The following is a 21,469-nucleotide window of genomic DNA, read 5'->3' as shown; positions in this document are numbered from 1 at the left end:
CCTCAAAGGTAGTAATCTCGGGATTACTGCTTGTGCCATGTGATAGTGAGTATAGGAATAGAATGAGGTGGAGGATAAATGCGTGGCTGAGGGATTGGAGCAGGGGGCAGGGATTCAGATTTCTGGATCATTGGGACCTCTTCTGGGGTAGGTATGACCTGTACAAAAAGGATAGGTTGCACTTGAATCTGAGGGGGACCAATATCCTGGTGGGAAGGTTAGCTAAGTTAGGGAAATGTTTAGTTGGAGTAAGAGGAACTATGAGGCTATCAGGCAGGAACTTGGAATCATAAATTGGAAAAAGATATTCTCAGGGAAACATACCGAAGAAATGTGGCAAGTGTTCAGGGGATATTTGCGTGGGGTTCTGTGTAGATACATTCCATTGAGACATGGAAAGGATGGTGGGGTACAAGATCCGTGGTGCACAAAGGCTGTTGTAAATCCAGTCAAGAAGATAAGGAGAGCTTACAAAAGGTTCAAAAAAACTAGGTGATGATATGAATCTAGAAGATTATAAGGTTTGCAGGAAGGAGCTTAAGAATGAAATTAGGAGAGCCTGAAGTAGCCATGAGAAGGCCTTGACAGACAGGATTAAGGAAAACCCCAAGGCATTCTACAAGTACGTGAAGAACAAGAAGCAAAGGCGTTAGAGAATAGGACCAATCAAGTATGACAGTGGAAAAGTGTTTATGGAACTGGAAGAGATAGCAGAGGTACTTAATGAATACTTTGCTTCAGTATTCACTACGGAAAAGGATCTTGGTGATTGTAGAGATAACTTACAGTGGACTGAAAAGCTTGAGCATGTAGATATTAAGGAAGAGGATGTGCTGGAGCTTTTGGAAAGCATCATGTTGGATAAGTTACCGGGACCAGATGGGATGTACCCCAGGCTACTGTGGGAAGCGAGGGAGGACATTGCTGAGCCTCTGGCAATGATCTTTGCATCATCAATGAGGATGGGAGAGGTTCCAGAGGATTGTAAGTAGAGCAGAATTAAGCAGATGAATGTGTGGCTAAGTAACTGGTGCAGGGGGCAGGGCTTCAAACTCTTGAATCATTGGGATCTATTTTGGGGAAGGTATGACTTATACAAAAAAGATGGATTACACCTGAACTCAAAAGGTACTAATATCCTGGTGGGATTGTTTAATATAGCTGTTAGGGAGGGTTTAAACTAAGTTGGCAAGGGGAAGGAAACCAAGGTGTTAGGGTCAAGGAAGAGGAAAATAGAAATAAGTCAAAAATACTGTGCAACAAAGATGGCAAAAGGGACAGGCCGGTGAGTATACAGGATAATTTGCTGCAAAATAGAAATATAACAAAATCGGCAATAGGTACTGATCTAAATGTATGCAGCATTAGAAATAAAGTGGATGACCTTGCGGCACAGCTGCAGGTTAAAAGATATGACATTGTGGCCATCACCCAGTCATGGCTAAATGATGGATGTGATTGGGAGCCGAATATCCAAGGATACACAGTGTACAGGAAAGATAGGAAGGTAGGTAAAGCGGGTGGCGTGGCCCTGATGGTAAGTAATAATATCAAATCAATAGAAAGAAGGGACATAGGATCAGAAGAGGTAGAGTCCTTATGGGTAGAATTAAGAAATGGCAAGGGTAAAAAGACACTAATAGCAGTTATACACAGGCCTCCAAACAGCAGCTGGGATGTGGACTACAAGTTGCAGCTGGAAATAGAAAAAGCATGTCAGAAGGAAATTGTCAAGATAATTATGTGGGATTTTAATATGAAAGTGGATTGGGAAAGTCAGGAAGGTAATGGATCTCAGGAGAGGGAGTTTGTAGAATGCCTACAGGATGGCTTTTTGGAGCAGCTTGTCCAGAAGCCCACCAGGGGACCGGCTGTTTTGGATTGGGTGCTGTGTAACGAACCTGAGGCGATTAGGGAGCTGGAGGCAAAGGAACCCCTTGGAAGTAGTGATCATAATATGATTGAGTTCTGTTTCAAATTTGAAAAGGAGAAGCTGGTATCAGGTGTATCGATATTTCAGTGGAACAGGGGAAATTACAGTGGTATGAGAGAGGAACTGGCCCAAGTCGATTGGAAAAGTAAGCTAAATGGAGGGACGGCAGAGCAGAATTGGATGAAATTCCTACAAGAAATAAAGAAAATGCAGGAAAAATATATTCCAAGAAAAAAGAAAACCATGAATGGAAAAATGGCACAAATGTGGCTAATGAGAGAGGTTAAGGCAAAAATAAAAGCAAAAGAAATGGCGCACAAGGAAGCAAAAATTAGTGGGAAAAATGAGGACTGGAAGACTTTTAAAAACTTACAATAGGAAACTAAGAAAGTCATTGGAAAGAAAAGATGAATTATGAAAGGATGTTGGCGATTAACAGAAAAAAGGATACTAAGAGTTTTTTTAAATATATGAAGAGTAAAAGAGTGACAAGGGGAGATACAGGACCGATTGAAAATGATGCTGGAGAAATTATAATGGATAACAAAGAGATGGCGGAGGAACTGAATGAGTATTTTGCATCAGTCTTCACAGTGGAAGACATGAGCAATATACCTGATAGCCAGAGGTATCAGGGAATAGAATTAGGTACAGTCAAGATTACCAGACAGAAAGTGCTTGGGAAGCTAAGTGGACTGAGAATAGGTAAGTCTCCCGGTCCAGATGAGGTGTACCCAAGCGTTCTGAAGGAGGTGGCTTTGGAGATTGTGGAAACATTGGAAATGATCTTCCAGGAATCAATAGACTCTGGCATGGTTCCGGAGGACTGGAAGGTTGCAAATGTAGTTCCGTTATTTAAGAAAGGAAGGAGGCAGCAAAAAGAAAATTACAGACCTATTAGTCTGACATCCGTAGTTGGAAAGATATTGGAGTCAATCCTCAAGGAGGAGGTTATGAAATACCTCGAGGTGCATGACAAGATAGGCCGAAGGCAGCATGATTTCATGAAGGGGAGATCCTGTCTCACCAACCTATTGGAATTTTTTGAGGTAAGCTCGAATAAGATTGACAAGGGAGAGGCTGTGGATGTTGTGTATTTGGATTTTCAAAAGGCCTTCGATAAGGTACAGCATATGAGGCTGCTTAATAAGGTGAGAGCCCATGGAATTATAGGAAAGATATTGAAATGGGTGGAGCAGGAAATGTTGAAGAAACGGAAAGGTTGCAGAGAGACTTAGTCAGTTTGGGAGAGTGGGCAAAGAAATGGCAGATGAGATACAACCTTGACAAATGTACGGTTGTACATTTCGGAAGAAGAAATAATTGGGCAGATTATTATTTAGATGGGGAGAAAATTCAAAACTCAGAAGTGCAAAGGGACTTGGGGGTCCTTGTGCAGGATACCCTAAAGGTTAACCACCAAGTTGGATCGGCGGTAAGGACATCGCATACTATGTTGGCATTCATTTCAAGAGGAATAGTATATAAGAGTAAGGAGGTGTTGATGAGGCTCTATGGGGCATTAGTGAGACCTCATTTGGAATACTGTGTGCAGTTTTGGGCCCCCTACCTTAGAAAGGATGTACTGATGTTGGAGAGAGTTCAGAGAAGATTTAAGAGGATGATTCCTTGAATGCAGGGGCTAACATATGAGGAGCGTTTGTCGGCTCTTGGATTGTATTCATTAGAGTATAGAAGAATGAGAGGGGATCTCATAGAAACATTTCGAATGTTGAAAGGGTTGGATAGAGTAGATGTGGAAAGGTTGTTTCCCTTGGTGGGTGAGTCCGGGACAAGAGGCCATAGTCTTAGAATTAGAGGGTACCCAGTTAAAACAGAGATGAGGAGATGTGGAATTCATTGCCACATACAGCTGTGGAGGCCCGATCATTGAGGGTGTTTAAGGAGGAGATTGACAGGTATCTAATTAGTCAGTGTATCAAGGGATAGGGGGAAAAAGCCAGAAATTGAAACTAGATGGGTGAACAGTTTAGCTCATGTGGGAGCTGCGGAGCAGACTCGATGGGCTGAATGGCCTACTTCTGCTCCTTTGTCTTGTGATCTTGTGATCTTGTGTTTGGAGGGTTGCGGATATTGTTCCCTTATTGAAGAAAGGGAGTAGAGGTAGCCCAGAAAATTAAAGACCAGTGAGTCTTACTTCAGTGGTTGGCAATTTGATGGAGAAGATCCTGAGAGGCAGGATTTATGAACATTTGGAGAGGCATAATATGATTAGGAATAGTCAGCATGGCTTTGTCAAAGGCAGGTCATGCCTTACGTGCCTGATTGAATTTTTTGAGTACGTAACTAAACACATTGGTGAAGGTAGAACCATAAATGTAGTGTATATGGATTTTAGCAAGTCATTTGATAAAGTACCCCATGCAAGCCTTATTGAGAAAGTAAAGAGGCATTGGATCCAAGGGGACATCGCTTTGTGGATCCAGAACTGGCTTGCCCACAGAAAGCAAAGAGTGGTTGTAGACGGGTCATATTCTGCATGGAGGCTGGTGACCAGTGGTGTAACGTATGGATCTGTTTTGGGACCTGTTCTCTTTGTGATTTTTTTCAATAACATGGATGAGGAAGTGCAAGTTTGGGTTAGTAAATTTGCTGATGGTACAAAGGTTGGGTGTGTTTTGGATAAAGTGGAGGGTTGTCAGAGGTTATAACAGGACATTGATAGGATGTGAAACTGGGCTGAGAACTGGCAGATGGAGTTCAACCCAGATAAGCGTGAGGTGGTTCATTTTGGTAGGTCAAATATGATGGTGGAATATAGTATTAGTGGTAAGACTCTTGGCAATATTTTATTGGGCAGTTAATATAAGAAATCTTACATTTTGGTTATATTACATTGGTCGTGAGGATTGCTTGATGTGGATTTTTTAGAAGCTAACTCTGTTAATAAATTTTCTATTATTTCTCTTCTTGGATCCTCACTTCCTTTGTCTCTGAGTAAATTAACTGATAATCTGGTAGTTAAACACATATAAGAATTTGGATACAATTCTGAAAATACTTTGGCTTATTCAGATTGTCTCTTTCAAGTCCCATTTTTTTCTAATTATTTTTAAACCCTGTATGATTGATGTGGCTTTTAAGTAATGGGATAGATTAGGTATTAAATGCTTTGAGGACTTGTTTGTAGAGGGAAGTCTCTTTTCGTTTGAACCACTGTAAACTAAACATAGTTTACCCAAAACTCATTTTTTTCGATACCTACAAATAAGAGATTTTTTAATGGTTTCAATTAAGTACATTTCCTAAAAGTCCTGATAAGAATTTACTAGATGTAATTTTTAATTTGAAACCTTATTATAATGGATCCATATCTAATATTTATAATATGCTGTTGGGAATGAGAGGTGTCCTTTAGATACAATTATAAATCTTTGGGAACAAGATTTACAGACTTCAATATCTGAGGAAACTTGGAATCAAATTTTTAAATTGGTTAAAACTTCATCATTATGTGCCCGCCACTCTCTCCTACAATTTAAAGTAGTCCATAGGGCCTATATGACCAAGGATAATTTTTATTTAGATATATTCCCATATTGTGATAAATGTAATAATGGAGAAGCTTCACTCATCCATATGTTTTGGACATGGCTGAGTCTTGGAAAATATTGGAAAGAGGTATTTCAAACTTTCTCGATACTTTTCAAAGTACACTTTAAGCTTAATCCTTTGACTGCTTTATTTGGTATTGTTGGAGAAAAATATATTATTTTGGAGTCATTTGACTTGCACACTTTGGCTTTTAGTTCCTTTATGGCCCGAAGGATGCTCTTGCTTAAGTGTTCAGATGTGGCCCCTCTCATTCACGCTCAATGGTTATGTAATGTGATGTCATGTTTAAATTTAGAGAAGATTCGATGTTCAATCTCTGAATCTAGCCAAGACTTCCAAACATTGTGGGGACCTTTTTTGAATTATTTCCAAAACCGTTGGTTTGCTGTTAAAGCACAGATGATGACTAGTAATTTTTTTTCTTTACTAATCAGCTTCGGTCTTGGTAGTGGGTTAGATTTTTTTTTGTATATTATATTACATACCTCATGGGCATCTTGTGACTGTCTTATGATCATGGTGTAATTGAGTACCTGACGACCATGATGTAATGGTCTTGTGATGGTGGGGTGATGTAATTTTCCCGCCAGTGAGATATCACCTGATGACATGCTCACATTTTGTTTGATTGGTCTGTGGGTGGTATTCGGCAGCAATGGATATCGACAAGTTTATGGATTCGCCAGACCTGGAGGTATTAGCGAAGGCAAAAAGGAGTGAGGTATCCGAGATTGCTAGAAGGTTGGACCTTAAAGGTATTACAAAGGTTACAACAAAACCAGTAATTCAGAGGAAAATAACAGAACATTATATAAGTTCGGGAAAGTTTGATGATGAGGTGTTAGGGAGGTTTCCAATGAGTACACTGGAAACGCAGTTACATATTGAACAGGTAAAGTTTGAGCAATTTAAAGTAGAAATGGCAGAAAGAGAGGCAAATAGACAAAGGGAATTTAAAGAAAGAGAAGCAGATAACCAGAGGAAATTTGAGCTAGAGATGGAGAAATTAAGGATGGAATATCAGTCCTCTGGTTATAGGAAACAGTTTGTTGCTAGTCGATAGGTTATTTTGGCTCCTCCATTTAAGGAAACAGAAGTGGACAAATATTTCCAACATTTTGTAATTGTGCTCTGAGTTTAGGGTGGCTGAAAGATAGATGGCTAGAGATGTTACAAAGTGTAATTAGAGGCAAGGCACAAGAAGTTTATACAGCTTTAACTGCTGACCAAGCACTTGATTATGACATTGTGAAGCAGCATATACTGAAAGCGTATGAACTGGTTTCAGAAGCTTATACAGAAAGATTCAAAAATTTGAAGAAATCCATGGAAAAAAACTTACACCGAATTTGCCTACAAGAAATCTGTGTGTTTTGAAGGATGGGTTTCCTCTAAAAATGTGAATGCGGAGTATAATAACTTAAAAAAGTTGATTTTATTGGAGGAATTCAAAAGGAGTATTCCTGTTGAAGTAAGGACATAGTTAAAAGACAGGGACACTGCTACATTGCAGGAGTCTGCTAAATTAGCTGATGAGTATGATTTAATTCACAAGAGTAAATTTTCTCCAGGTAGAGCTTTTAAAAGGAAAACTAACACAGAGAGTCAAGGTAAACCAGAAATTAAATCTGAAGTTAGTGAGAAAGGTAAGGATGAAGGGAAATATGTGAAGGAAAGACATTTTGGTCATATTTGTTATTATTGTAAGAAACCTGGACACGTAATATCTGACTGTTTCTGATTGAAGAAGAAGGAGAAGGAAGCAGTCCCAGATGATTCTGTGCAACATATTGAAACACCTGTAAATCCACATAGTTCGATAAATATAAATGAAGCGTTGTCAGAGTTTGACCAAGTTAAGAGGGGAAATGACCATTTTATAACTGACGGATTTGTATCCTTGAAAGTGCGATCCACTCCAGTGCCAATAATAATCCTTAGGGATACTGGAGCTTCTCAATCACTAATGTTAGACAGTGTTCTAAAGTTTAGTGATGAATCTGACATTGGTGAGGTAAACTATATACACTGAATTGGGAGTGCCCTTACGGTGGTACATTTGCATAGAGTAAATTTTAGGTCAGGGTTAGTTACAGGGTCTGTTAAAATAGGGCTACAAACCAGTTTACCCATAAATGATGTTTCTCTATTGTTAGGGAAAAGCTTAGCAGATGGACAAGTTTTTCCTGAAGTGCATTTGACAATAAAACCTATTTCTGAGGAACCACAGATTGATTCTAACATGGATTCTTCCTGTGTTTTAACCAAAGCTATGGCTAAAATGATTGATGTGCAGGATGGGTCTGTTACTCATGACCCATGGTCTGTTACTCACTTTATTAACGACCTGGATGTGGGGGTAGAAGGGTGGGTTGGCAAGTTTGCAGACGACACAAAGGTTGGTGGTATTGTAGATAGTATAGAGGATTGTCAAAGATTGCAGAGAGACATTGATAGGATGCAGAAGTGGGCTGAGAAGTGGCAGATGGAGTTCAACCCGGAGAAGTGTGAGGTGGTACACTTTGGAAGGACAAACTCCAAGGCAGAGTACAAAGTAAATGTCAGGATACTTGGTAGTGTGGAGGAGCAGAGGGATCTCGGGGTACATGTCCACAGATCCCTGAAAGTTGCCTCACAGGTGGATAGGGTAGTTAAGAAAGCTTATGGGGTGTTAGCTTTCCTTAAGTCGAGGGATAGAGTTTAACAGTCGCGATGTAATGATGCAGCACTATAAAACTCTGGTTAAGCCACACTTGGAGTACTGTGTCCAGTTCTGGTCACTTCACTATAGGAAGGATGTGGAAGCATTGGAAAGGGTACAGAGGAGATTTACCAGGGTGCTGCCTGGTTTAGAAAGTATGCATTATGATCAGAGATTAAGGGAGCTAGGGCTTTACTCTTTGGAGAGAAGGAGGATGAGAGGAGACATGATAGAGGTGTACAAGATAATAAGAGGAATAGATAGAGTGGATAGCCAACGCCTCTTCCCCAGGGCACCACTGTTCAATACAAGAGGACATGGCTTTAAGGTAAGGGGTGGGAAGTTCAAGGGGGATATTAGAGGAAGGTTTTTTACTCAGAGAGTGGTTGGTGCGTGGAATGCACTGCCTGAGTCAGTGGTGGAGGCAGATACACTAGTGAAGTTTAAGAGACTACTAGACAGGTATATGGAGGAATCTAAGGTGGGGGCTTATATGGGAGGCAGAGTTTGAGGGTTGGCACAACATTGTGGGCCGAAGGGCCTGTACTGTGCTGTACTATTCTATGTTCTATGTTCTATGTTCTATGACCATTCAACTCGGGATTCAAATTTTGAAGATGTGTCAGAAACTTTCCTACCTTCATTACTTGATCAAGATTATTGTAGTAAGTCTAACCAGGAAGATCTGTCTTTATCTCAGATGGAGATGATAGCAGAGCAGAGTAGAAACCCTGAGATTATCAAATTAAAGGAGCAGGCTCTTCCAGATAGTGAGATTGAGAAGGTGCCAGTAGGATATTATTTTGAAAAGAGAGTATTAATGAGAAAGTAGAGATCACCTACAATTCCTGCTAGTGAAGAATGGGAAGTGAATCACCAGGTAGTAGTTCCTAAAGTTTATCAAAATGTGATTTTAACTATGGCTCATAGTATGCCTTTGGGTGGCCATCAAGGTGTAAAGAAAACTATGAACAAGGTTTTTAAACATTTTAACTGGTCTAGTTTAAGACAAGATGTGGCAACATTTTGCAGGATGTGTCATACTTGTCAAATCGTGGGTAAACCTAATCAAGTTACTCCAGTTGTCCCACTGCAACCTACTCCAGCATTTGGTGAACCTTTTTCCAAAACTATTATAGATTGTGTAGGTCCATTGCCAAAAAACAAAACTGGACATCAATATTTGCTGACCATTATGTGCACAGTGTCTAGGTTTCCAGAGGCCATACCACTCAGTAATATAACGACTAAAACAATAATTAAGTCTCTTGTAAAATTCTTTACCTACTTTGGGTTACTTAAGGAAATACAAACTGATCAAGGTAGTAATTTTATGTCTGGATTGTTCCAGCAGATAGTTTATAAACTGGGAGCAAAACAGATAACCTCATCTGCATATCATCCAGAATCACAAGGAGCCTTGGAGAGGTTCCATTCTACCCTCAAAACTATGATTAGGACATATTGTATGGTGAATGAAAATGACTGGGATGAAGGCGTACATTTACTACGTTTAGCAGTACGGGAGTCAGTGCAGGAATCATTAGGTTTTAGTCCTTTTCAACTTGTGTTTGGGCATAGAGTTCGAGAACCTTTGGCCTTGTTGAAGGAACAATGGATTAATAAAGAGGTACATACTAATTTGCTGGATTATGTTTTTAAATTCAAAGAAAGATTACATAAATCTTGTAGTGTAGCCAAGGAAATTTTAAATTTGACTCAGGAGAAAATGAAAACTTGGTATGATTAGGAAACTAGAATGAGGTCATTTAAGCCTGGAGATATGATGTTTCCTGGTGCAAACAAACCTGTTACAAGCTAAATTTCATGGTCCTTATGAGATTAAATCTAAAGTAAATGAAGTTGAATATATGATTAAGAACCCCAGATCGAAGAAAGCCAACACAGCTATGTCATATAAATATGATAAAACCGTACTATGAGAAACAAGCTGCAACTATGACTGTTGTGGTCAATAATAATGAGTATGATCCCACTGGGAATTTAATGGATGATTGATCTGAAACTTATTTTAAACCCAACATTATTTCTGCCAGGTTACCAAACACAACAATTCTGGAAAATATTGATGAGAAATTAGCTCATTTACTGCCAGAGCAGAGAGAGAAGCTGAAACAGTTAATTTTCAAATATAGGGATTTATTTCCAGACGTTCCTGGAAGAACCACTGTAGCTTCGCATGATGTAGATGTTGGAGATACAAAGCCTATAAAGCAACATCCATATCGAATGAACAGGGAAAAATGTGAACTTGCTGAATCAGAAATTAAGTATATGTTAGAGAATAATATTATTCGACCTTCTATTTTGAATTGGAGTTCACCGTGTGATATGGTGCCTAAGCCAGATAATAGTATTCCATTTTGTACAGATTACAGGAAGGTGAATGCTGTGACAAAAACTGATGTGTATCCAATCCCTAGGGTAGAAGATTGTGTGGACAAAGTTGGACAAACCAAGTTCCTTACAAAGATTGATTTGTTAAAAGGTTATTGATGTGTTCCATTGACGGATAAAGGTAGAGAGATTTCTGCATTTGTAACCCCATCCGGGTTGTATGAATATAATGTTCTTCCCTTTGGGATGAAGGTTGCACCCGGTACTTTCCAGTGAATGATTAATTCTGTAACTACACAGGTTGACTCTGTGGTTAAGAAGGTATATGGTGTATTGGCTTTCATCAATCACGCAATTGAGTTTAAGAGCTGAGAGGTAATGTTGCAGCTATCTAGGACCCTGGTCAGACCCCACTTGGAGTCTTGTGCTCAATTCTGGTCACCTCACTATAGGAAGTATGTGGAAACCATAGAAAAGGTGCAGTCGAGATTTACAAGGATGTTGCCTGGACTGGGGAGCATGCCTTATGAGAATAGGTTGAGTGAACTTGGCCTTTTCTCCTGTGAGCAACAGTGGATGAGAGGTGACTTGATAGAAGTGTACAAGATTATGAGAGGCATTGATCATGTGGATAGTCAGAGGCTTTTCCCCAGGGCTGAATTGGCTAGCATGAGAGGGCATAGTTTTAAGGTGCTTGGAAGTAGGTACAGAGGAGATGTCAGGGGTAAGTTTTTTTTTTATGCAGAGAGTGGTGTGTGCATGGAATGGGCTGCCGGCGGTGGTGGTGGAGGCGGAAATGATAGGGTCTTTTAAGAGACTCCTGGATGGCTAGAAAAATAGAGGACTCTGGGTAAAGCCTAGGTAGTTCTAGGGTAGTGATATGTTCAGCACAGCTTTGTCAGCCGAAGTGCTCGTATTGTGCTGTATGTTTTCTGTGTTTCAATGTTTCTATCTCAGACTCTCACAGCCCACTTTTAGCATTTCATGAAGATTCACTGGTTGAACTTTCAAGACAGACCAACTCTTTCAGCCTTCACTTACCCACATAATAATTCCTTCACTTTCTCATTATTCTTTCCATCGTCCTGTTTCTTCTAATTTCCGTCCGCACAGCTTTGATACTTTCTGCCATTTTGACTGTTAATGCAACGGCCACATTGTTCCAACCACCCAGGTTCAAGTCAGACTCTCCCTATGTGGAATTTGCACAGACTACCTATGACCACATATGCTTGCTTCAACTTCTCTGGGTTTTTCCCACATCTCTAAGTTAGCAACATTGATAGGTTAATTGGCTTCTGTATTTTATTGTTAGCATTAGAAGATAAAAGGAAAATCGTGAGGCTGGCATGCAAACATAAGCTTTTTAATAATCATCTCTCCAGAAGAGGAAATAAATGTCATGACAAAAATGTGCAGATTAATAAAGTGCCAGCAGTGACACAATGGGATTGATACCTTTCCCCCTTATCCCAGCAAAACTAAATGTACAACACACCTTAATTTTCAGAAAGCTTCATTGCATTCCAGAAGCATTCAGTACCTTTAAGTATTCCAGACAGACTACTGTACTATCTCCATGACTTAATAGTCAAATTCCTCCCTCCCTCCATCTTTTCTTTAATACAATGTGTCCTTGATTAATGTGTCCCCCAAAATCATAGATACTCCTGTTAATCCTTGCACTTTAACTGGACCCACCTTTTGCAAATTGAGCCTCTTATTTTTCTCATTTTTTTTTTAAGTGAGACTTGACTTGAAATATAGAGCTTGTTTTTGTTTAAAAACATAGAAACAGAAAACCTATAGTACAATACACGCCCTTTGGCCCACAATGTTGTGCCGAACATGTCCCTACCTTAGAAATTACTAGGCTTGCCCATAGCCCTCTATTTTTCTAAGATTCATGCACCTATCCAAAAGTCTCTTAAAAGATCCTATCATAATCGTCTCCACCACTGTTGCCGGCAGCTCATTCCATGCACTCACCGCTCCCTGCTAAAATACTTACCCCTGACATCTCCTCTGTACCTACTCCCCAGCACCTTAAACCTGTGTCCTCTTGTGGCAACCATTTCAGCCCTGGGAAAAAGCCTCTGACTATCCACACGATCAATGCCTCTCATCATCTTATACACAGCTATCAAGTCAGCTCTCATCCTCCGTCACTCCAAGAAGAAAAGGCCGTGTTCACTCAACCTGTTTTTATAAGATATGCTCCACAACCAAGGCAACATCCTTGTAAATCTCCTCTGAATCCTTTCTATGGCTTCCACATCCTTCCTGTAGTGAGGCGACTGGAACTGAGCACAGTACTCCAAGTGGGGTCTGACCACGGTCCTATATAGCTGCAACATTACCTCTCGGTTCCTAAATTCAATTCCACGATTAATGAAGGCCAATACACCGTATGCCTTCTTAACCACAGAGTCAACCCAAGCAGCTGCTTTGAGTGTCCTATGGACTCGGACCCAATCCCTCTGATCCTCCACACTGCCAAGAGTCTTACCATTAATACTATATTCTGCCATCATATTTGACCTACCAAAATGAACCATCTCACATTTATCTGGGTTGAACTCCATCTTCCCAGTTTTGCATTCTATCAATGTCCCGCTGTAACTTCTGACAGCCCTCCACACTATCCACAACACATCCAACCTTTGTGTCATCAGCAAACTTACTAACCCATCCCTCCACTTCCTCATCCAGGTCATTTATATAAATCATGAAGAGTAAGGGTCCCAGAACAGATCCCTGAGGCATACCACTGGTGACCAGCCTCCATGCAGAATATGACCTGTCTAAAACCACTCTCTACCTGCTGAAGGCAAGCCAGTTCTGGATCCACAAAGCAACGTCCCCTTGGAACTCATGCCACCGTACTTCTCAATAAGCCTGCAATGGGGTACCTTATCAAATGCCTTGCTGAAATCCATATACACTTCACCTACTGCTCTTCCTTCATCAATGTGTTTAGTCACATCCTCAAAAAATTAAATCAGGGTCGTAAGGCACGACCTGCCCTTGACAAAGCCATGCTGACTATTCCTAATCATATTATACCTCTCCAAATGTTCATAAATCCTGCCTCTCAGGATCTTCTCCATGAACTTACCAACCACTGAATTAAGACTCTCTGGTCTATAATTTTCTGAACTATCTGTACTCCCCTCCTAGAATAAACGAACACCATCCGTAAATCTCCAATCCTCTAGAACCTCTCCTGTCCCCATTGATGATTCAAAGATGATCGCCCGAGGCTCAGCCATCTGCTCCCTCATCTCCCACAGTAGCCTGGGGTACACATCATCGGGTCCCGGTGACATATCCACCTTAATGCTTTCCAAAATCTCCAGCACATCCTCTTTCTGAATATCTACATGCTCAAGCTTTTCAGTCTATTCATCACTACAATCACCAAGATCCTTTTCCATAGTGAATACTGAAGTAAAGTTTTCATTAAGTACCTCTGCTATTTCCTCCAGTTCCATACACACTTTCCCACTGTCACACTTGATAGGTCATATTCTTTCACGTCTCATCCTCTTGCTCTTCACATACTTCTAGAAAGCCTTGGGGTTTTCCTTAATCCGGCCGATGAAGGCCTTCTCATGGCCCCTTCTGGCTCTCCTAATTTCCTTTTTAAGCTCCTTCCTGTTAGCCTTATAAACTTCTGGATCTCTGACATTACCTCGCTCTCTGAAACTTTAACAACAGGAATTCTGCAGATGCTGGAAATTCAAGCAACACACTTCAAAGTTGCCGGTGAACGCAGCAGGCCAGGCAGCATCTCTAGGAAGAGGTAAAGTCGACTGTACCTCTTCCTAGAGATGCTGCCTGGCCTGCTGCGTTCACCAGCAACTTTGATGTGTGTTCTCTGAAACTTTGTAAGCTTTTCTTTTCTTCTTGACAAGATTTATTGCAGCCTTTGTACACCATGGTTCCTGTACCCTATCATAACATCCCTGTCTCATTGAAATGTACCTATGCAGAACTCCACACAAATATCCCCTGAACATTTGCCACGTTTCTTCCGTAATTTTCCCTGAGAACATCTGTTCCCAATTTAAGCTTCCATTTTCCTGCCTGATAGCCTCATAATTCCCCTTACTCTAAGTAAACAGGTTTCTAACTTGTCTGTTCCTATCTCTCTCCGATGCTATTAAAAAAGACATAGAATTATGATCACTATCTCCAGAATGCTCTCCCACTGAGAGATCTGACACCTGACCAGGTTCATTTCCCAATACCAAATCAAGTACAGCCTCTCCTCTTGGATGCTTATCTGCATATTGTGTCAAGAAACATCTTTCTAAAACATCTAAAACCCGGCACTTGAAGTAACCATTCCTGTCCCTGAGCCACCCAAGTCTCTGTATTGGCCAGCACATCATTGTTCCAATTATTGATCCATGCTCTAAGCTCATTCGCTTTGTTCACAAGACTCCTTGCATTAATATAGACACATCTCAAACCGTCTATCACCTGCCTAACCTCCCTCACACAGGCTCCAAGCTTTCTCTATTTGTGAGCCAATGGCCTCTTCTCCAGTCTCTTCAGTTCAGTTCCCACCCCCCAACAATTCTAGTTTAAACTCTCCCCAGGAGCCTTAGCAAACCTCCCTGCCAAGATATTGGTCCCCCTGGATTCGAGTGCAAACTATCCTTTTTGTGCAGGTCACACCTGCCCCAAAAGAGGTCCCAATGATCCAGAAATCTGAATCCCTGCCCCCTGCTCTAATCCCTCAACCACGTATTTATCCTCCACCTCATTCTATTCCTATACTTGCTGTTGCGTGGCACAGGCAGTAATCCTGAGACTACTACATTTGCGGTCCTGCTTCTCAGCTAGGAGTACTGTGCATTGTTAAGTACCCCGTAATCGGGTTGCCAAACCAGCAGAAATGGATCACTCAGTTGGAGTCTGGATTACTGGAACTAAGAAAGTTTTATTAAAGAAATAAGCAACACAGTACTCTAATAGCAAGGATATAAATGCAACAGGTTAGCACTGAATAAACACACATGTACACAGAACTAGGATAATAGGATCAATCAAGCTCTATCGCAGTCTAGGGGTAAAATGTTCAATCACAAGTGACAGAGTTCACCTTAGTTCAGTTTGCGGCAATCGTTGTTGTGCCATTGAAGAGAGAGAGAGAGAGAGAGAGAGCGAATGCTGATATTCAAATCGGATTCAACAGACCTTTGATATTTCTCGCAGTTAACTTTCGGGCGAGCCCTTTGTAATGTCTTCTGAGGTCACCGACTGTGACCCCTCCATTTTCAGATACGATCGTTCCTCTGCAGTGAACCCGGCACCCAGGCAAGGGTGGACACACACACCAGGTTCCCGCCGACCAAATCTTTCCACCCTGTGCGTCTATGGCTGGTCCCGTGTCAGCCCTCCAAAACTCCCACCGACTTGTGGGGGCGTACCGCTTCCAGGGTCTCGATACCTCGTGGTGTCGTGAGTGGTGTCTCGTGTGGTGTCTGTTGCCTTAGCGAACCTCTCCCTTTTTATCCCCCCTGTTGGGGTATCGCCTGCCCATCACTTCAAACAGTTCAGGTTCAAAGGAGCCGGTCTTGACAATACGCAGACCAGTGTCTCCTTCCACTAAACTCTCTCGTCTCTTCACTAACATTTCCAAATGCTGCTCCATTGTCTTACTTATCTCTCTCTCCTGAAGACAGGTGGCCGATCAACTGATGATCCCACTTGTGATAGCACAGGACAGTTAACATCTTAGTCTATGTGTACTTTTGTAACCCTCTTTCGTCACAGCATCAATCCGGATTTGATAGGGACAGCCGTGAAAGCGCAGAGGAACATCTGGAGTAGCTTCTGAAATGCCTGCTTCGCTGCCGCTGCTACTGTGCAATCAAGAATCTCCAGAGACGAAGGCCCCAAATCCTTGGCTTTGCATATCGCCTGTTGCCGGGGTCGGGGTCGAAACGCTCCACAGAGATGGTGCTCGGCGCTCGGTGTTGAATAGGTGGTTGGAGGATCGTAATTTTTCGGACGGACTCAGAGTCGGACTGTGGTCGGACTCTTCCGGGATGCTGCATCGGCAAGTTAGCGGCGCTGGGGGTTTAGCGTCTGTGTGAGATGATGGGACTTTCGAGAGAGACTGAGATTTTTACTGTGCCATGGTCTGTTCTTATCAAATTAAGGTATTGCTTTGCACTGTTGTAACTATATGTTATAATTATGTGGTTTTTGTTAGTTTTTTCAGTCGGTTTGTCATGTGTTTTCATGATATCATTCTGGAAAAACGTTTTTATCATTTCTTAATGCATGCATTACTAAATGACAATAAAAGGGGACTGCGTGTCCTCATAATCATAATCATAAAAAAAATTCCTTCCTAGCTCCCTGTAGTCTTTTTTCAGGACCTCTTTCCTTTTCCTACCTATGTCATTGGTACCAATATGTACCACAACCTCTGGCTGTTCTCCCTCCTACTGCAGGATATCTTGGACGTGATCTGAAACATTCCGGACCCTAGCACCTGGGTGGCAAACTACCATCCGAGTTTCTTTTCTGTGTCCACAGAATTGCTTGTCTAACCCACTAACTATAGCATCCCTTATCAATACTGCCTTCCTCTTCCTTTCCCTACCCTTCTGAGCCACAGAGCCGGAGCCTGTGCCAGAGGCACAGCCACTGTTGTTTCCCCCAGGTAGGCTGTCCCCACTAACAGTACTCAAACAGGAGTACTTATTGTTCAGGGGTACAGCCACAGGGGTACTCTCTAGTACCTGACTCTTCCCCTTCTCCATCCTGACTGTGACCCACTTGTCTGTCTCCCGTGGCCCCGGTGTGACTATCTGTCTATAACTGCTTTCTATCTTCTCCTCGTTCTCCCTGACCAGACGAAGGTCATCGAGCTGAATCTCCAGTTCCCTAACGCGGTCCCTTAGGAGCTGCAGCTCGACACACTGGGTGCAGATATGACTGTCCGGGAGGCTGGGTGACTCCAGGACCTCACAAATCTGACATCAAGCACAGAAAAACGGCCTCACACACATACTTCCTCCTTTCGGCAAATAACACAGGTAAACCTATCTCGCCTTATTACTGTCTAAGCCTCTTGAGCCAAAGCCCTATCACTCTGCTATATCTCACTCCGCTACCTGCTAGATATGGCGGTCTTTTTTTTACTTTTCCGGCTCTACTGGCTGATGTCACGCGCCTGCGCAGTCCTGCCTCTCTTTTACCCCGAGCAGTAAAACTGCCTTTGCTCCAGAAATCCTTAGCCATTCACCTGCAGCCTTCTTGCTCCGAATCTTTCCTCTGTCTTCTGCTTGACCTGCTGAGAAGATCTATCTGTTTCTGGTTTTGCGTTGGATTTCACACCTCATTTACTGATGAAGGGTCTCAGCCTGAAACTCTTCTGTAAACTTGACTGTTTACTCTTTTCTATAGATGCTGCCTATCTGCTGAGTTCCTCCAGCATTCTGTGTTCCCTGGATTGCCAAAATCTGCCGATTTTTGTTTTGGTGCTTTGGAATAACTCCGACTTGCTGTGCTGTATGCATATTAGATGCCAAGCAGAAGTGTTCATACGAAACTCACAGAACCTGCAGAAGGGAGAATTATCAACCACTGTTTCACCATTTTAAATGAGATCTAAATGTGCAAGGCCTTTGTTGATCCCAGATCTTACCACATGCCTTGGACCAAGGTCTCTAACAATTTTTAAAAATTATTATTCAGAGGTTCTCTTGAAGGTTAGTGAAACTTAACAAGCGTTCTCAGTTGATATAGACATTTATACACTGCACCCAAGTATCAACTATCATTTAACCTGTGCGGTTATATTTTAGTCAGGTAATTGGCTGCGTAATGCAAGGTGCTCCTGATTACTGCATAACAACCCACCCAGCTGTATCATCAATAGGCCAGTGTTTATTGGGCACATCCTTTACTTACATTTCTGAAGGCAGATATAGTTTAATAAGAAATATTTCAGGAACCAATGCAGTTGAAGTGAAGATTATCAAGTCAAATTACAGTCGGATTTGGTGTTAGATGACATCAAATTATTAATCACAGCATGATAAAAAACTCACAGGTTAGATGCTTGTACAGCTAAATTATTCATTCTTTACAGGCAATTTTCACTACTATCTCTGCAGATGCTGTAAGATCCTTCAGTGCAGCACGCAGTACCTTGTACATCATGAGAAATGACGAATCTTCTCTAAAAGTGGAGACAAGGATTGGGTTTAATTCGACAGCGAATTCCAGGGCGGAGATGGCAACAACAGCAGCACCGTAACTTAACTTCGTAATTGCATCTGGGGTTATTTTCCCCAGCAGTGGTGTTTGTACTGTTGCCTTCAGCTCTTCCACAGGTTTTCCTGCTTTCCTGGCCAGTCTCCGAAGAGAAGCATCATCCAGACCCAAGCTTTTCTGGAAATGGACAATGGCGTCAATCAACACATCGTTATCACTACTGAGAGAGATGCTGGAATCTGGGCCTGTTCCCAATCCCCCAGAGAGTGTTGCAAACATCCAGATATGTTTATTCAGAATCTCATATTTCTGCTGGACTATCTTGACACTTAGATTTGGAAGCGCCAGGACAAATATCATTTTCTTTACATTCTTTAGATCACGTTCAAGTTCTTCATTTAATTGATTGAAATCAAACTTCTCCTTTTTGAAACTAGAGATTAGGAACACTGTTGGACTCAGAATCCCTGCCTTTATCAACTTCTGCACACAGTCACTCCGAATCTTATCTAGCTCTTCTTCTTCATTAAAAGACGGATTTTCTTCCCTCATGGAATCAAGATCAACGTCAATCTTAGAGCGGACAAAATAGAATCTTTTCCCCAGCCGTTTAATCTCTTTGGCAAGTTTCGCATCATTTTCTTTGAATCGAGAAACTGAGATTATGATAAATAAGTCATATCTTTTGAATTTCATTTCTGTGAGATATTTAGCTGCTGTGAATCGTGTAGATCCAATCCCTGGCAGGTCCCAATAGCAAACATTGAGCAGACTGGGATGTGAGTACACGGTTGGCTCCATTGTTGTTTCTGTCGTCCCAGATTTAGCAGCTCCATCATCACTGTTCCGAAGTCCTCTCATGGCATTGATGAAGGTGGATTTTCCTGTACCTGTTTCTCCTGTCACTGCAATGTTAAGCTCTGTTTTGTTCAGCTCAGTTACTTTCTTCTCTATCAGTGGTTTAACATTTTCCACCCCACCCGTTTCAAGATCAGACTTTAGTTTGCTCAGTTCTTCCTGTGTGAAGAATGAGGGGGTCTCAGTCTCTGCCACCTGTTCACTGAAAGAAAATATGTTCCATTAAAATTCTCAATTGAAACAACTATTTATACTGCATGTCACATCATTCACATGTAACACCCTGGGAAAGGTTTCACTGGTAACATAATGGTCTTTCTGCAGAAGCAGTGCTTGGGTTATGGTTAGAGATGATGTGTGCTTTTGAATGTGAGCCATCCAATGAAGGGAGTGTGTTTCCCTGTTGTGTGCCTGACACCAGGGCCCTTTGTCTAGTGGGAGTTGAAGAGAGAAGACGCCAGAGAGAAGACGTCATAGGATTCAACCCGGAGCTGGGCTATGATTCGTTGAAGCTCGGGCGATCGAAGGAGGATCAGGGAAGGGGAAACCATGAGATCCAACTTGTGCACATTAGATTGTTTCATTAAAATTAGCCTTTTTCTTTTTCCGCTTTTTCTTTGCTAACCCTTTAATCTAATTAAGATTTATAAAGCTAAATCGTTTAATTGTATGCGGTGTAATGTTTGTTATTTCATGGTACTTATTTGTAACAGGGTAATAAATCACATAGCATCCACACAAAGGGGGTTTTGGTGGGCTTGTGCTTCAATCTCCCACGTTTGGCGGGGCTGGAGATTGTCATCCCTACAGCCGACGGAACCGGAGTGTTTCCACACAGAATCTCTTCCTGTCAATACTAGTAATGGTCAAAGTGCTTTTTGCTGTTACAATTTACTACCAAACAGCTATCTATACAGAGTTTGCTGTTGTAATATTCATAAGGACAATTATCGGTTAATAACCTTTGACTTTGCTTAACCACCATTGATTTAACTGATGGAGCTCGTAGATCTTGACCTGTCTGTCCACAGAGCAGCATCTTCATATTCTTCTACCATTTTATTTCTGTTTTCCCATGTTTCTTCATCATTTCATCCCCTTTGTCCAACAAAGTTATCTCAGCTGTTGCATCTCTGAAATGACTGCAGGTGAAGTTGGTGATGGAAGATTTGGAACACATGAACCCCTATTTTGTGAGGGGCACTAGTAATTGTTTGATAGGGTGCAGAAGAGGAGTGATTGTCAGAAGTTCCTGTGCAGATGATGCGTTCTCTCTGCAGTATCAATGGGAATGGGAATGGCTTATTTCAGACCTGAAATGCTTCAGTGATAGATAAGCCCCACCACAGTCAAAGATCTAGTTTCAGCACATGCAGCTCTGAATGATGCTGCACAGTCAAATGGTTGGAGGAGAACAAGACAGGAACAGTTTCCAAGATCATGCCCATCCTCATCATCGTGAGTGCGAAAGACATAGCTGAAGTAGTCACAAGCATGTTGTTCGATATCTAGGTCTGTGTCACCACAGGACCCAGATTCAGACACTTCAGTTCAGTCTGTGACACCAACCAATAGAAGATGCAATACTTAAACATAAAGGCTATGGGGCCATGTGACTTCCAGGATATAGTACAAAAATCATGTGCTCTATAACTAACTCTTAAAATGCAGGCATCTACCCAACAAGATGAAATATTGCTGAAGTGTGTCAAATCTAGTATGGCCAATGACCACCAAATCTGTCTACACTAAAACATCAAAGCAGCGGACCTTGCTATTGAGAAGCTCATTGGCAGGGA

The 21,469-nt window shown here is 41.7% G+C and overlaps 1 protein-coding gene and 1 long non-coding RNA gene across 7 annotated transcripts in view; one reads left to right on the top strand and one right to left on the bottom strand.

The window, feature by feature from the left end:
* Positions 1–17,038, top strand: part of LOC140204088 (uncharacterized) — a 29,066-nt gene extending 12,028 nt beyond the window's left edge. For all 5 annotated transcript variants that reach the window (XR_011887523.1, XR_011887524.1, XR_011887525.1 and 2 more), the window contains exon 4: positions 16,356–17,038. This is a non-coding gene — a long non-coding RNA (uncharacterized lncRNA). The remainder of the gene's footprint in view (positions 1–16,355) is intronic.
* Positions 15,330–21,469, bottom strand: part of LOC140204086 (interferon-gamma-inducible GTPase 10-like) — a 37,246-nt gene continuing 31,106 nt past the window's right edge. For both annotated transcript variants that reach the window (XM_072270406.1, XM_072270407.1), the window contains one exon: positions 15,330–19,872. In XM_072270406.1, the coding sequence (XP_072126507.1) occupies positions 18,675–19,872 (1,198 nt within the window). In that variant the 3' untranslated portion in view covers positions 15,330–18,674. The remainder of the gene's footprint in view (positions 19,873–21,469) is intronic.

The sequence above is a fragment of the Mobula birostris genome, chromosome 10 (assembly GCF_030028105.1).
Source record: "Mobula birostris isolate sMobBir1 chromosome 10, sMobBir1.hap1, whole genome shotgun sequence".
Taxonomy (NCBI): domain Eukaryota; kingdom Metazoa; phylum Chordata; class Chondrichthyes; order Myliobatiformes; family Myliobatidae; genus Mobula; species Mobula birostris.
The sequence above is the reverse complement of the archived record's forward strand: the minus strand, read 5'-3'. Positions and strand labels throughout refer to the sequence as shown.